This window comes from Ursus arctos, unplaced genomic scaffold (genome assembly GCF_023065955.2).
Source record: "Ursus arctos isolate Adak ecotype North America unplaced genomic scaffold, UrsArc2.0 scaffold_26, whole genome shotgun sequence".
In the NCBI taxonomy this organism is placed as follows: domain Eukaryota; kingdom Metazoa; phylum Chordata; class Mammalia; order Carnivora; family Ursidae; genus Ursus; species Ursus arctos.
The window spans coordinates 41,509,317-41,525,988 of NW_026622941.1; the positions used below are offsets into that span (position 1 = coordinate 41,509,317).

At 43.4% G+C, this 16,672-nt stretch overlaps 1 protein-coding gene across 1 annotated transcript in view; it reads left to right on the plus strand.

Annotated features, from left to right (window-relative positions):
* Window positions 1-716: 716 nt before the first annotated feature.
* Window positions 717-16,672, plus strand: part of SLC4A8 (solute carrier family 4 member 8) — a 73,867-nt gene continuing 57,911 nt past the window's right edge. The window contains exons 1-2 of the mRNA XM_026501843.4: window positions 717-904; window positions 13,285-13,366. Of these exons, the coding sequence (XP_026357628.3) occupies window positions 860-904; window positions 13,285-13,366 (127 nt within the window). The 5' untranslated portion in view covers window positions 717-859. The remainder of the gene's footprint in view (window positions 905-13,284; window positions 13,367-16,672) is intronic.

The window sequence follows — 16,672 nt, forward strand, 5'->3', positions numbered from 1 at the left end:
GGTTTAAGGCCAGGCTCTGTTTTGCTTCAAGCCCAAATCAACCTGAACGCATTGCTCATGAGTTTCCAACCTTGCCTTAGATCCGTGGTTCTGTTGTTAAATAATAATGTGCCGTAGATCATTTATCGGAAAAGTTGGAGGCATTTTTGTGGAATTATTTCAACAATCCGCCTGGGCTCGACTCTGTGCGTTTCTCTGCCAACCTAAGACCAGAGGAGAAGACCTGAGTTGGAGTGAGTCTGTGGAGGGGGGTCTGATCACTGCCTGCCCGCTTCTCTTTAATGCACTTTAATCTAGCCACTAGATTAACAAGTAATTTTAGAAGGCCCTTCCCCCTCATCCTCTGGTACTTCCTTCTTCAATCCCAAGGGCTGTTACCTCAGAATTTGAAAACCATTACCTAAGTAATAACATCAGAATTAGACAAAACCGACACTTTCTCAGTTTTCAAGGGTCAGGTGCAGCCGCAAATAGCAGCACGAGATTCTCAATTTCTAGCAAGCAGCTGGGAGGACCTTTCAGCCCCGAGGCCCCCGAAGGGAGGGAGGCGGTTTCCAAGGCAACCGGGCCCGGAGCGGTAGCCTCCCCAGACTCCCTCCTCCTCCTCCCGGTAGCCCAGGGTACCGCCGGACAGCGTCCTCCCGTGCTCCGCGCGCTGATTGGCCGCACAGGCCGCGCGCTGATTGGCTGCGGCGAGGCCTCGCGGGCCGGTGGCAATGGAGGCGGCGGCGGTTGATGGTTGACCGTTGGCTCCGGGGTAGGGGTCGCCGCTCGGGCTATCGGCTCAGAGCCGACCGGAGCGGGCGGGCTGCTGACGCTCGGCCTAGAGCCGTCGGGCCAGACGTAGCTGGGTTCCGCCATGCCGGCCGGCAGTAACGAGCCGGACGGCGTCCTCAGCTATCAGGTAGGGCCCCGCCTCCCGCCCCTCCCCGGGGCTCAGCCTCCTCATCCTCTGCCCACCCTCCTGCCTCTGCCCCTGAGCCGGGCTCCGCAGGCCACTCCCTGAGGGCGAGGGGAGGTCCGCCCGGGACACCAGGGGGCGCTCCGGGCGGCTGGGGATCGGGCCGGGGCCGCGAGAGGGTGACCTTGGGCGGAAGCTGGGAGCCGGCGGATCACTGCCGCATCCCTTGCGCGGCTGGCCCCGGGGAGCCCTGAGGGCGGCGGGCGGGTGACCGCTGTTCTCTAAGGGTACACGGTTTTGGGAGAGAGGCTGGCTTCTGGCCTCGCGGCGTCCTGTTGGAACGGGGGAGGAAGGGTGGCGAAGGACCTTGCTCTGGTGGGGCAGGTCTCCTCTTTGTGTTTTTATTTCTGGAGACTTCTGGTTCATCAGTGGTTCAGAGAAAGAGCTGGAAAGACTGGAGGCTGGGACCAGACCCCGTTAGTGTGGCCAGCTTTATGACTTTCTCCATCCCACTGGGCAGACAGCTGAAACTTCTGGGAAGGGAAGGGAAGGGAAGGGGAAATGGGATGGGGAAGTGTTGAGAGGTCAGGAATAGGTGTTTAATTAAGGGAATGAGGAAACCAGATTTAAGTAAGTGATAACTGTTGGGGTGACAAATGTCAGGAAAAGCATTGGACTAGGTGTCGGAGACTGTAGGCTCAAATCCTACATCTGCCTTGCACTGGCTTTGTGACCTTGAGTAAGTCCCTTGTCTCCTTGAGCCTCAGTTTCTCCATCTAGTAAAATGGGAATGGTAATACCTGCTTTGCTTACCTCACAGGGTTGTTTTGAGGACTAAATGAGGTGCTATTTGTGAAAGGCTTTATTGTGTGACAAACTAGTAAGTGAGTGCTAGCTCATTGAATTCCCACTCCCCCCTTTCCTATGCAGTCAGGTGGTCTGGTTACTGCTCTGGAAAGAGAGGTTGAAGGGGGGTGGGTGTCAATCTGAAGTGGAGGGGCGTCAAGAGGATGATGGGCCTTCTAAGGAAGGATGATGGGTCTTGGAAACAAGTGCCATGTTGATGTCCGTGATGGTTTCTGTAAGGAAGCAGTGGGAACAGTCCGAGTTTGTAGCAAAATGGGCATCAGACACTGACTCCCTTCTTCTTCCTGGTAATAGTTTGTCACAGAAGATCCATGATTCCTTGCTTGCTTGCTCCATCAAAGAAGGGACCATATCTAAGATTTTGGGAAATCTTTCCATACCTGATCCTCCCAAGGCCTACTAAGTGTTTTAAATGTATGTCGGGGTTACAGCAATGAGTGAAAATAGGCAATGTTCTTGTCCCCTGGAGCTTCCTGTCTTGGGGGGTGGAGAGAATAACCATTTTTAATCAAATAATCCCATTAGTAAATGTATTATTATGAACTGTGATAAGTGTTTCAAAAGAAAGATAGGCAGTGCTCTGAGTGGTTCCAGCCTTGGCCTTAGATGAGAGAAGAATTTGCTAAGGAAGAAAATTAAAGATCTAAAGAATAAGTGTCAACTGAGGAAAGAGGGAGATCAAGGATGTTGGCGACAAAGAGAATAGCAGAAAGGGGGCACATCTAGTTAGAGGGCCTGAAAGAAGGCCAGTGTGGCTGGAGCCACAGGGAGCAATGCGGGGAGTGGTGTGAGATACACTCTGGGGTCATAACATGCAGGGCCATTATGGCCCATCCTGAGAAAGTTGGGATTTATTTGGGGAACAAGGGGAAGCCGCTGAAGGGGTTTAAGCAGGGAGGGGAAGGAGAGGGACAGAGAGAGTGCGAGAGAGAGCACAAGTGCATGAGAGCGAGGGAGGGGGGATGAGAGAGCAAGCACCAATGAGATCATGATCAGATTTTCCTATTGAAAGATTTCTCTGGCTGCAGTGGGGCGGAATAGAACAGGCTGGAGCGAGTGTGAGGAGACAGTGTCCTTAACATGCAGAATGTGTACCAGTTGTATTGTCAAGATCGTAATAACCCATAAGCTTCTGTTAGTGCTCTGTGAAATTGATAACTCCTGAGTGCTTCTGGGGTAGAATACAAAAGAATTATCTCCTTTACATCTAGTTCGTGTAACTTTCATGAGTGGTGGGGGGAAGAGAGGAAAAGGAATAGAGCAGAAACAGTAGGACCTCATGAAGGCTGAGTCAGGTGATGGGCAAATGGGCACTTGAGATATAGGGAGGAAAATAAATGAGGGCAGGAGGAGCGAAGGAAATAGGCATGACCTGGAGGACAGTCAACCGATTGAAAATTACCAATGAAGACTTCTGTGTGCCAGCTAGGCGCTCTCTCTCTCTGTCTCTGTGTGTGTGTGTGTGTGTGTGTGTGTGTTGCGGGGGGATGGACTTTGCAAAGTGAGGAGATTGTGTAACTCGGTGTAAACAGATTCTAGGCATCACATGTAAATATCATAAGCCTAGGCTGTTATCTCTGGTGTGGACTATTGCACTAGCCTCCTACACTTCCCTCTGCTCTCTCTCTCTTGCCCTTCTACAGTCCACTTTTCACATGGCAGCCAGACAGAGCTTTTAAAAACACAAATCATGCCTGATCCTATCTTGAGACCCTTCAGTGGCTTCCTGGTGCATTTTAGAACAAGACCAAACTCATCATGGCCTACAAGCTTCAATGTGTCCAGCACTGACAGCCTCTCCCCCATTCTCTCACCATGCACCTCTGTACTGGCTTTCTTTCTGTTTCTTTCATATGGCAAGCTCCTTCATGCTTTAGGACCTTTGTTCCTGTCATTTTCTCTGTCTAGGACATGATTCTACCCAGGCTTTTTTGTGACTCCACTCAAACGTTACCGTCTCAGAGTGGCTTTCCCTGACCTCCACCCACAGTCACTCTCTTTCAGATAATCCTGTTTTATCTTCTAAATAGCACTTATAACTCATCTGAAGTGTTCTTGTTCAATTTCTATATTATCTTTTTGAATAGAAACTTCATGGGGGCAAGAACCACGTAGAAAATCTTGTCGTACAGCACGGTTCCTGGTATAAAACAGGTGCTTAGTTGCATGAGTGAATGAATGACTTTCCTGTATCCAAAGCCAATGTGCTTCTCCTTAAGGAACTCATGGTCTTGGCAGGGTTAGTACAGAGTATCAGGTGTCCATTGCTTGATTACACAAAAGCTCTCCCTTGTGTCCTGCTGGGCCTTTGCTCAGGTGTTCTGGCTGTGAAATCTTTCCCCTCCTCTTCACCTAGAATATTCCATTTAGCTTTCAAGGTCTGGCTCTATATCACTATCAGAATTCATCATTCAGTCTTCTCTGCTCACAATGCCCACCGAGTGCTATTACTGTCTCCAAAATATGTGCCTTTAATCACTCTGCATTACAGTAGCTTCTGTTTTGAAACCTAGACCAGAGCTTGGTTTGGAGTGTGCTTAATAAGTGTTTGGGAAGATATGTGGCAAGGTATACAAAGGATGTATTGGATAGGGAAGAGACTGGACTGAGGGAGGCCAGCGAGGAGGCTGTAATTTAAGATGACTTTTTTTTTTTTTGTAATGTAGGATGACTTAATGAAGGCCTGCATTACTGAATTTTGATAAGATCTCTGGAGGTGGTTATTGAAATTTTAGGAGTCAACGAGCTCTTAAAGGGGTTAGGTAGTAAGGGAGGAGGAAGAGCAGAAAGCTTTAGGGAGAGCCTCTAGTTTGGACAGGAACTGAGGACATCTTGTATCTTCAGAGTTCTCCTGATCAGCACTCTCAGACTTGAGCAGAAAGAAGTGCTGGAGGAGAAGGCTGGAGTGGTCGGAACCATCAGGACTTGAGGCAAGGGGTGCTGGGAACTGCAGGCCGGTTCAGTGGTGGTGTAAGTGACAGAGAGGCGAGCAAGTGAGTTTGGGTAACGACCAAGGCTTTTACGTGAATCAGTCCTGCTCAGAATGGAAAATTCTGCAGAAATCTTCAGAATACCAAGCCCTGGGAAATGGGTGATAATTGGGGAGGATGGATGATGAGAAGGACTGATGAGAAGATAGTCACATTCTATATCTTCTGTGGACCTGGAAAAACTCGTCCAAGCCAAGACTTCCTGAGGGAGGCCTGACTGCTAGCGCCTAATGACTGGCACATGTCGGAGCCCAGTTAACATTTACTGACTGTTATTGAATAAATCATCAACCATAGCAGTTTCTCTTCTCACTACTTGCGCTGTACAATCCATATTCCTCAACCCTCTCCCAAAATACACTAGATGTTCTTTTCCTTTGTAGGAGTGGGGGAAACTGTGAGCATCCTCTGTACATGGCTTTCCCAGCTCTTCTGGGGAGCTTCAGTAGGAGAGGTATGGGCTGTCCTGCCAAGCAGAGAACTGAGGTAGTCTGGGGGACAATCCAGGTTGTAAATTTACTTCCTTCAAAATCTGTAGATAATTGCCTTAGCTCAAGTTTGCTTTGGCAGGGTAGACAGGGCTCTCGGTCAAGACTGCCGTAGTACTAATCAGGACACAGAAAGCAACCATGTTTATTCTAGATCTGCTGCTAGGTAACAGCAACAAATCTTAGATAATGGAGTGGTTGGTTGTTTCCTGTAAGGTAGTAATAAGTTTACTCTGGTCTTGGTAGTTAGGGAACCATAATCTGTGTATTAGTTTCTATTGCTGCCATAGCAAATTACCCCAAATGTGGTGGCTTAAAGCAACACAAATTGATTATCTTACAGTTCTGTACTTCACAAATCCAACGCAGCTCTTGCTGGGCTATATCAAAGTGTTGGCAGGGCTGTGTTTCTTTCTGGAGGCTCCAAGAAAGAATCGGTCTCCTTGACTTCTGCAGCTTCCGAAGGCTACCTGCATTCCTTGGCGCCTAGTTCCCTCCTTCCAGCAGCACAGCATGTCTCCAACCCTGCTTTTGGCGTCACATCTCTTGCTCTGATTCTAGTCTTCCGTCCCCCTCTTCCACTTTTTAGGGATCCTTGTGATTACATTGAGCCTACCAGATAATCCGGGATAATCTTATTTCAAGTTCAACTGATTAGGAACCTTACTTCCATGTGCAGTCTTACTTGGGGGGGACATTACTCTGCCTACTACCATGTACTAACTAACTAGTAATCTGAGTACTGAACAGGAGTGACTCCAGCTGAGGTTCAAGAAAAGAATCACTGAGAATCCAGAGCTACTTTGAAATTTGAGGCCCCAGCAGGCTGCTGAATAGGCAGAATAGGGAGCTCCCGGGTAGTCAGGAGTTCATGGCCACTGAGAGGTCCGTAACGGCTGGACAAGTCCTTATGGAACCTTTTTTTCTCACTAAAGCAGTCTGAGTTCAGTGAGGATGTCGAATTGAGGGCATTAGACAGATGGGCATCTGTGGGCCAGCTTCACTGACAAGGGTATACAAGCGGCCAGAACTGAGACTTTGCTGGCTGAAGAGGAAGATGGACGTGCATAAGATGGAGAACTATTGGAAGTCTGGTCAGTAAAAGGGCAAAGTACAAGTTTTAAGTACCAGGTGCTGGCACACTAAGGCTTTAAGACGGTAATAATGTGGGTCTTGCGCTGTGAACACTAATGCATGATTAGGTGACCTGAGCTCTCTGAAATGACTGGGTTCTTTGCTTTTGGCAATGTTAGCATACAATGTTAATAAGAATACAGAGGGGTTTGGGTTCGAGTTCCTCCTATCCCACTTAGCTCGTGTGATCTTACTTAACCTTGCTTTAAGACTGCCGTAAAGATTAAGTGGGGTAATATACGTAAGGCACAGCGCTAGGCGTACAGGAAGTGCTCAGTAAATATTTGTTCCGAATACTCACTGTATCAACTGAGTTTGCTGATTAGAAACCCTGGAAGTCACTTCTATGTTTGTTGTTTTAAAAATGGTTAAATGTATCAGAACTCAAGAGATGCTTGACTCTTTTTTTGTTGGGGGTGAGGATGGGAGGGTGGAGGGGTGGAAGGGTGTTATACACAATCTCTGAAAACATTGGATCCTTAGGAAAAAAGATGAAAGCGGTCTTCAGAGGTGAAAAGTCTGAGACTAACTGCAGGAAAGGAGGGGGAGTTGAGTTTGGCTGGTCCCCCACCCCGCAGGTCCAGAGTGGTGCTGCAGGGGGCATGAGTCAGGGAGAGCGCTCAGGGTGGGCTCCACTGCCTGCTGCCTTCCCCCACCCCTGCAGCCTCTGGGGCTGCTTCCAGGAGCTGGAGCCATTACGTAAAGCTCAGCTCTGCCCCTGCCTTTTCATTTGTCCATTAACTGTAAGTCAGAATCTGGTCTGCTACTCAGGTATAATTCATTCATTTTTCAAGACTCATAACAAGATGTGCCTTGCAATTTCAGTGTTTTAATGTGTATTTAACCTCCTTAGTTCTTTTTATCTTCTCCAGTCCTTGAGGTATGCACCCAAATCAATTCACATTTACATAGTGGGTCATTGTCAGTGAGCTAGGCGGAAGTACAGAAAAGAGGAGACTTAGAAACACCACCTTTTCTCCAGTTCACTCTTCTTTCCTTTTTCTCCTAAACTTATATAATGTGGTTCTCATGATTCCAATCTTTTCTGAGTCACAAGCTTCCCTGAGAATCTGATGGAAGTTATGGGCCCTCTCAAGAAAAATGCGCACTCACACATAATCCTGAAGCCCATTCATGGGAACCCTAGAAATCTATGGATAAGAAATCCTCTCTGCCAGAAATAACAATGGTATCAGAGGAAGTAACAGCCAGCTGATGAGGAATCTGCAACAAGCACAGATCAACGAGACTTGATATTCTTTTCTTTTCATTTTTTATGATTTTAAACAAACTTTGTATATACTTGAAATTTATGGAACATTTCAAGCAGATAATAAAGTAGAAAGACTTGTAAAAGTGACTAGTCATGTACCCATGACCTAGCTTCAACAATAAACACATATATGTTTTGTTCCATTATGTCCCCACCCATTCTCCAAATCCCAGACATCATATCATTTCGTCAGTAAAAACTTCAGTGTGTATCACTGAAGATTAAGAAGTTTTTTTAATGATATAACTACCAAATCACCATATTATTATTATTTTTTAAAACTCACAATAACTCCTTAATATAATAAATATCCATTTAGTTGTTTAAATTTATGTGGGTGCCTTATAATTTTTTAAATAGCTGTTTTATTTGAACAGGGATCCACACGAGGTCCACACATTCACATTCAAGCCTGACATTTCAAATGCTCTGACTAATGGTGTTTGACAGTGGCTCTGTTTTCTTTGGCAAGACAAAGAAAGTGGATGAATTTAGGCTGTGGTTAACTAATCTAAATTAAGGAAACAAGGTGAGTTTTCAACCTGAATATTTCAGATGTTTGACCTTGCTCTCCATATTTTGTTTTTATAGTTCTTAGAATCATAACATCAATGATCCCACCCTCCCCCTGCCCCCTTTCTCCAGATTCCTGCTGTGTTCTATGCTGTGCCGGTTATCTGCGGACAGTGCTAAGCATTATAACTAATTGGTCCCTGTCCTTTGGATATTACAAACCTGTGGGGAAGCCAACATGAAAAATTATTCATATATATGTATATACATATATATACATATATATGAAGTTTAATGGGAAAATATATGATCATATGCTAAAGAGTTCAGAACCCTAATAAATATTCATTCATGACAATTTTTGGATACTTACCACATACTGGACATTATATTAGCTGCTAGGTACATAGTGGTGAACATAGGCACACCACCTCCCCCTCTGGGACTTACAAGAGTGCAACCTACTTAGAGTGGTAAGCTACTGTATTGGGCTCTAAGAACATAAAGATGAGAAATTGTGGCTGCTGCCATCAGGAAATCCATGACCTAAAAGATGAGCTAGATAAATAACAAATCTAAACTAAAGGCAAGTTGTTCTGCTTAGAAGTTATTCCTTTACTTTATGTGAGTCTTTACATTGATATTAAAGATGTATTTGAAGATTTCAAGTTATTTTAAAAAATTATAAAATGCGAAAAAAGTAATATTTCTAAGTTAATATAGTCTTTTCCATATCTGTAATCTTTCAGTTTTATCTGTAAATATTTCTGTGTGTATCACTAAAAGATAAGAATTCTTTTTTTAATTTAAGCATTTATTTTATTTTAATTTCAGCATAGTTAACATAACAGTGTTATATTAGTTTCAGGTATATAAGATAGTGATTCAACAACTCCATACAAAAAAGGTAAGAATTCTTTAGAAATGAGCACAGTGTCGCCTAAAGAAAAAAATAGCAATTTCTTTACTATGATAAAAGATCTAGTCAGTATTCAAAGCTCCAATTGTCTCAAAAAATTATTTAAAAAAATAACTAAAAAATTATTTTGGTTTGTTTGAATCAGGATTCAAATAAAGTGCACACGTTGAGATTGATTTATCGCCTCTTTTAAACTACTCCTTTCGCCTTCTTCTCTCCCTGTCTGTCTCTGTTTCTGTCTTTCTCTTCTTGCAGTTATTTATTTTAAAAAGGGGGTAAGGGGAGGGAGAGGATTTGTTCTACGGTTTCCCAGAGTCTGAGTTTTGTTGATTGTATTTTCATGCTGGTGTTTTTCCATGGAACTGTGTTTCAGTGTATTTTCAGTAAATTGGTATTTGGATTTAGAGGCTTGATCAGATTCAGGGACAATTTATTTGTTAAGATTACCTAATGGGTGGTGATATGGCCTCCCATTAGGAGACATACAATGTCTGGTTGTCTCTCTTTGTGATGTTAGCGGCTGTGGAAAATCAATGCACTCCATTAGGGATTGCAAAATGGCGATGTCCTAATTCTAACATTCCTTTTTCATTTATTCTTTTCTATAATAAGAAACTTCTCTCATTTCTTCTATGAAACCACTATGGTACAATTTATATAGGAAAGCCAAGATAAATGTTTAACAGTTTTCAAAATAATGTGTTGGTTTGTTAGTATTATCTTCCAATGGTGACCGGTTAATTTTTAGAGTGACATTGCAAACTCATAGATTTTAACATATTTGATATAGTTAATCTGTTGCAGTTATTACTCTTATTGATGCTCAGATTGTCCTAAAAAGCAAGAGATCTCTTTAAGTTGACTCCTGAGTCCTTTTGACACCACCCTAGTTGTCTGTGGGCGGCTTTTAGTAGAAAATGATATTTTAAGAGGCCACAATCTAGGTGCTGAGGATACTCATTGCTTCTGGCTGATCATTTTTTCTAGGCTTTTTGAGTGGACAGAGCTAGAAAATGTAAACTTATAAATTTAAAAACATTTAAAGATAAAAATACGTGTTCTTGTTGATACATCCGAATCAAATTCAGGACTACATGGTTTTTACTTAACTTCTATCTTAAGACTGTATTTCCTTTTACCCCTGCTGAGAATGCCAGTTCTCAATGACATTGAGAAAGACAGAACAAGTTTACATAATCACTCATTGGTTGATCTCATAACGCACAACAGTCTCAGAGTGATAGCACCAACACTACCACCAATAGATAACTAAAAAGCAGTTTAAGATCTTCTTAAACTCTTTCTGTCTTTAGGGTATATGCCACTAAGGATGTTCAGTCAATTTATTATATCTTAGTTACGTGGAATAATTTGTCTTGGAATAGTTATGCCGTCAATTTGACCTTTGATTTCATTTTGTTTCTCATTTCTGGGAATTGCTTTTAAAATTTTTAGTTTTGTTTTAAAATTATGTGAGATATTTATAAAATCAGGTATATTCAAAGAAGTCTAGTTTTCTGTCCTTGTCTCCTCACCCTATTCCCTCACTCCTCTATAGGTAACTATTAAAAAAAATTGTTCATGGTTTATTCTTCCTCTATATGGTTTTAAGTATGAGCAGATGCTTATGTTCCAACACTTTTTCTCTTATATATAGATATCTATATCTATATCTATATCTATATCTATATCTATATCTATATAGCCTCTGGTGCCCCAAAACCTCAAACTCTTAAATACAGAGAACAAATGGGTGGTTGCCAGGGGGATGGGTGAAAAAGATAAATGGAATTAAGAATACACTTACCTTGGGGCGCCTGGGTGGCTCAGTCGTTAAGCGTCTGCCTTCGGCTCAGGGCGTGATCCTGGTGTTCTGGGATCGAGCCCCACATCAGGCTCCTCCGCTGGGCCTGCTTCTTCCTCTCCCACTCCCCCTGTTTGTGTTCCCTCTCTCGCTGGCTGTCTCTATCTCTGTCAAATAAATAAATAAAATCTTAAAAAAAAAAAGAATACACTTACCTTGATGAGCACTGAGTAATGTATGGAAGTGTTGAATCATTATATTGTATACTTGAAACCAATTTAACACCTATTTTAATTATACTTGAGTAAAAAAAAGAAATAGCAGAGATATACTTGAATTTAAAAAATAGCGCATATATATATATATATATATACATATAGATATTTGACTTTAATCTACTTCCCTAAAAATTGGTTTATTCAAGTTGTCCTCAAAAACCTTTTTGAGGGGTGTCTGGGTGGCTTAATCGGTTGAGTATCTGCCTTCAGCTCAGGTCATGATCCCAGGGTCCTGGGATCGAGTCCCACGTCAGTCACCCTGCCCTGCCAGGAGCTCGTTTCTCCCTTTCCCTCTGCCTGCTGCTCCCCCTGCTTGAGCTCGCTCTCTTTCTCTCTCTCTCTCTCTCAAATAAATAAAATCTTTCAAAAAAAACTTTTTTGAGTCTTCTCATTAGGAAAATGGATTGCTTTATGTTCAGGGTTGCCTTATTTGGGGACATAGATGATAACTGGAAAGGAAAGGAGTAAAATTAAGACAGTAAGCTGGAAATTTGAGCAGGATCTAGAAGATGGTCAGGATTTGGTGGAGATTTGGGGATGGGGCACATTAGACGACAGAACATGTGAGCAAAGGCATGAAAGTGGGAATGTGCCCTATGCCCATGGGATCAGTGAACTTGGCTGGAGCTGCAGATTTGATAAGAGAAATAGATTGGCAGGAAAATCAGTTCAGATATTTTTTTGAAATAATCCAGGGTTTTGATAAGGTAGGTGCCGTTATATTCATTATTTTACCAAAGAATTATTGAGTACCTACTATGTCTGTGTAGGATGCAGGGGAAACAGTGTTGAGGAAGACACACAGCGTCCCTCCCTTGAGCAGAGACATTTCATTATGAAGGAGAAGTACAGCGCACTATGAGGGCATATAAATGGGGGGACCTAGCTTAGTTCAGATGAGGGGTAGTCAGGGAAGCCTTTCAAGGAAGTGCATTGAGGCTGAGATCTGCGGGATGATGAATAAGTATTGGCTGCTGGTTGTGGAGGTGAGGATAGCAGGGAGACGGTGATAGTTCTAGGCAGAGGGAGAAACACTTGAGGAAGAAAGTAAATATGGTTCCAGAACTGAAAACGTGTCCTGTATGACCTAACGGGCTGGAGAGTGTGGCCTAGAGTAGATGAGACATGAGAGTGGATTCAAGAGAAATTGCAAAGGAGGACTTGGTAAGAAAAGGGAGAAAACGATCTCCCTGAAGACATAAAATAGACACTCAATATACATGGAATGGTTAAATCAGTACATTTGAAATTTCAAACGTGGACTAAGAAACGAAGGTACCATGGGTGAGTGTAAGTAAATGAGCACAGGGTGCTAGTTTTGGAAAGATTAGTTTGGTTTTAGACATGTGGATCTTGTGAGTGACATCCCAATGGTTTGTCAAATACTGAGTCAACAGTTTCAGGCTGCTGTTGAAATTGTAAGACTCAAGTGAGGGAAACAAAAGGTAGAGTGTTCTTGCTTGGGAATGATGGTTAGAGGAAGAAGATGAGCCTTAGGCTGAGAGAGAGGAGACTTGATCAGAGGAACAAGATGGAGAATTTCAAGGACAAGAGGCTCAAACACTGTAAAGAGGTCAAGGAGACCGATTTACACTAAATGAAATGATGTGTTTGACACTGCTTACAAAATGCAGACCTATTATCCTCTTGTACAGGTGGAGTGGGGGGCTGGAAAAGGCATGAGATCTGCAGTCACAAGACCTGAGTTCAGTCCCACCTCTGCCTTTGACCACATTTGTGTCCTTGAGCAATAATTACTTCATTTTCTCTGACTCTCAGGCTGCTCTTTTATAAAGTGAGAAAGAGGATGGCTGTCATGTTTGTGTCTCAAAGTTATTGTGAGGTTCAAGTGAAAAACATACATAAACTGTGGTGCTTTCTCCCCCAAGGGTTGCAAAAAGGGTCTGGCTCCTCCGCTATGAGCCTGCTTCTTCCTCTCCCACTCCCACTGCTTGTGTTCCCTCTCTTGCTGGCTGTCTCTATCTCTGTCAAATAAATAAATAAAATCTTAAAAACAAACAAACAAACAAAAAGGGTCTGGCATACACGTGGGACTTAAATGACTGTTCGAATGAACATATGCATATGACCGTGGCTACTTCTTTATGTTTCAACAGAGACCAGATGAAGAGGCTGTGGTGGATCAGGGTGGGACCAGTACAATTCTCAACATTCACTATGAGAAAGAGGAGTTGGAAGGTAAGAACTGTGGTTTTGTGTGGGGTGGGGCGGGGGAGAATTAATGAGAGGCACACTGGTGTGGGAGGAGAGCTTTGCCATCAGGAGGCCTGAGTTTGAGTCCTCTAGCTTTCTCACTAGCTGTAAGACTTCGGGGGAAAATCACTTCATTTCCCTTAGGCTCTATGTCCTTATCTGTCAAATAAAAGTAGGGATATTAATACAGAGAACCAACTGGTGGTTGCCGGGGATGGGGCTGGAAAAAGGTGAAATAGATAAAGGAGGTTAAGAGGTACAAACTTCCAGTTATAAAATAAGTCACGGGGATGAAAAGTACGGCATAGGTAATAGAGTCAATAATATGGTAATAATGTTGTTTGCTGACAGATGGTGAGTATACTTACTGCGATGAGCGCTGAGTAATGCACAGAATTGTTAAATCATCATGTTGTACACCTGAAACGAACACAGCATTGATGTTAATTATAATTCAATTTAAAAAGTAGGGATATTAATACCTTCCATTAGGATCCAATAGCATGTGAGACAGTGCTTTGAGCACTCTAAAGTCCAATATAAATATGAATAAATGACCTATTCCTTGAGACTGTAAAGTACTCAGACCAGTTTGTCAATTCTTGGCAAGTGCCTACAAATAGTAATGTAAATACACAATTTTAAAAGAAAATAAAATACAAATCGTTTCTAAAATTCAGTTTGGTTATTATTCGGTTTGGTTATTATTCGGTTTGGTTATTATTCAGTTTGCCCCATCTCCAATATTTGCTCTTCCCATTCTAATTATCCGCATTTCTGCCTGGTGTTTTCATCTAAACAAGACAAAAGAAAACATACACACCTGTAACATATTCTTTAAGAATTCATAGTGCAGAGTTGTATTTTAAAAACACCCAGCTGAAGTAGAAGGGAAAGAAGAGTCATTTTTATTGACCTGCTCTGTCTAGTTCCCTTAACCTTCTTTTGTCCCGTGTCCCACCCCTAGGTCCCCACATGACCATTGGTGATATCCTTCTGCTTTCATTTCTCCATAGTGGCTGGTTTCCTGATAGGTGGTGAGGCTCAGTTTTATGAGAGAAAGGCTCGTGTCCAGTCTAGCTTTAATGAGAACCCACATTTGGCTCAAAAGCCTTTGTGAAATCTCTGCAGCGTCCCCTGCCATGTCGAAGGCTATGACGCAGCAACTTTCTAATGACCAAGACGGCATGTGAAATGTTCTCTCTGTACTGCTTCTTCCCGTGACGTTTTGTTCATCAGAGCTGCATAATTCCCAGAGAAAACTTGTCCTTTGGTTGGGGAGAGTGAAAGCTGTAGAGGCTGACTCAGCCCCGGGGCCGTTACCATGAGAACTTCTGTGGGTGGCTTCTGGAGGTCAGTGGAGTTTGGATAGATCAAGGTCAAGTTTTCCAAGTTATTCCGACCAGATGGAAGAAGAGCCGGTGTGGGTTTCGGCAACTGGGGGAAGTGGAGAAGGAAAGGGCGTGGAGGCGGGAGGCTAGCATTTGTTGAACGCCCCTGCGCGTGAGGCATTGGGTTAGGCGTTTCGTACCAGTTGTCTTTTTCATCGTGCCAGCAGCCCGAGCGGGTAGGTATCATCCCTATTTTGCATGTGGAGAAATTACTCAGGGTCATTTAGCCTAATAGCAGGTGAGTCTGGGATGGAATTCTGCTCTTTCTATTCTACCACACTGCCGGCCAGGGAAGACAGTCCTCGGCATTAGCCATCCAACCTCAGTTTCTTGCTCCCTCACATACACGCTTTTATACGATATAAACATCGTGTGAATATTTATCATGTTGCCCTACCTGTCCCTCTGCCTTGGTAATCCTGTTGCCTCTCTACCCTCTCCCTGCACCCTGAGGGCACTGTTGCTCTCAGTTTCATTGTCTGGGTGCACTAGACCTTTGCCCTCAGCAAGGAGGTAACCAGTGACGAACACTCTTGTCTGCTTGGGAGTAGAATCATAAACACAGGCAAACTCTCTTGGATCCTGAGGACTGGGTTCCATCCACGGAGCTCAGCTGAGTAATCGGGAGTCGGAACATCTTTTCAAGATGACATCATCTATTCTTCATGCACTCACCATTCTGCTATAAAAGAGAGCTATCTATGATGTCATCTGTAGGGGACAGCGTCTTGGGAAATGGTCCCTTATATAGAGAGCTTTTTGAGAACTAGAAACTTATTTAGATTAGCACTTTTTAAATAAAGCACAATTGGCACATGGAGGACGAATGGTGCCCACTTCTCAGGCCTGATGTGGTTCTAGAGCAGCTCCAGAGAGGAGAAGAGGGAGTGGGGATTTGCTGTAGGCTTGGTCATGCTGGGGACTCTACCCGGGTTCACTATGAAGGAGGCCCTAGGACTCAGGCTGCACCGAGGGTGCTGTCATTTCTTGAAGGCAGGAAATAAAGTCAGTCCCACTTTGATGAAGGCGGAAGTAAACTCTATTCTGATTCCAAGTGCGTGCCATGATACAGGGTTCTGTGGCTGTAGACAAATCTCTGGGTCTCCCTTCCCCTTTATTCCATACCTTCTGCTCCACATAACATAACCCAGCCCCCTTTTCAGCACTACTTCAGAGATTTAGTCTCTGGACATGGTTACAGACTTTTGTAAATGTGGGTCTTTTTGCATAAGTTAATTCCATCAGTAGGAGAAGGTGCCTTAAACCATGACATTGCTTCTTTTTATGTATGAGAGGAGTCCAAAGCAAGTATTAGAACAGATTTCCAAAGATAAACTCACAAAGAGCAATAGTCCATGATGTGCTTCAGTGGACACTCCCATTCCCAGAAGGACATGGAACAGTTGCTTTAGTTACAGAACTGGGTTTTTCCGTTTTTTTCTGGCAGATCATTATTTCTGATCAACTATTAGACTTAAAAATCCTGACTAGGTTTAGTGCCTTCTAATAAGTTTTTAACAGAGGTAAGAGCCTTTTGATCCTATTTTTAAGTTATAAAAAAAGGCTCGCATCTGCTCCGCGTGTTAGATTCCCCCCTCCAGTTATTGACTTTGAGTTCAACCTGTAGCCCAAGGGGGCGGAATACTTTTCAGTATCTGCTAATGAGTTCTGCGTGTGTGCTGGGTAAACTGTTTATGCTGTGCACTCTATGTTGGTAGGCCCGGTCTCTATTTGCAAGGGTAGGTCACAGCTGTGATTTCTGTCCTGCTCCATGAGATTCGGCCCCAGTTCACTAATGGTTGCTCTCTGTATGTGTATATATACTTATTTTTAATAACACACACTAACATTATATCTCTCCCATAAGTTTTACTGAATGAATAGTTGTATTTGTACACAG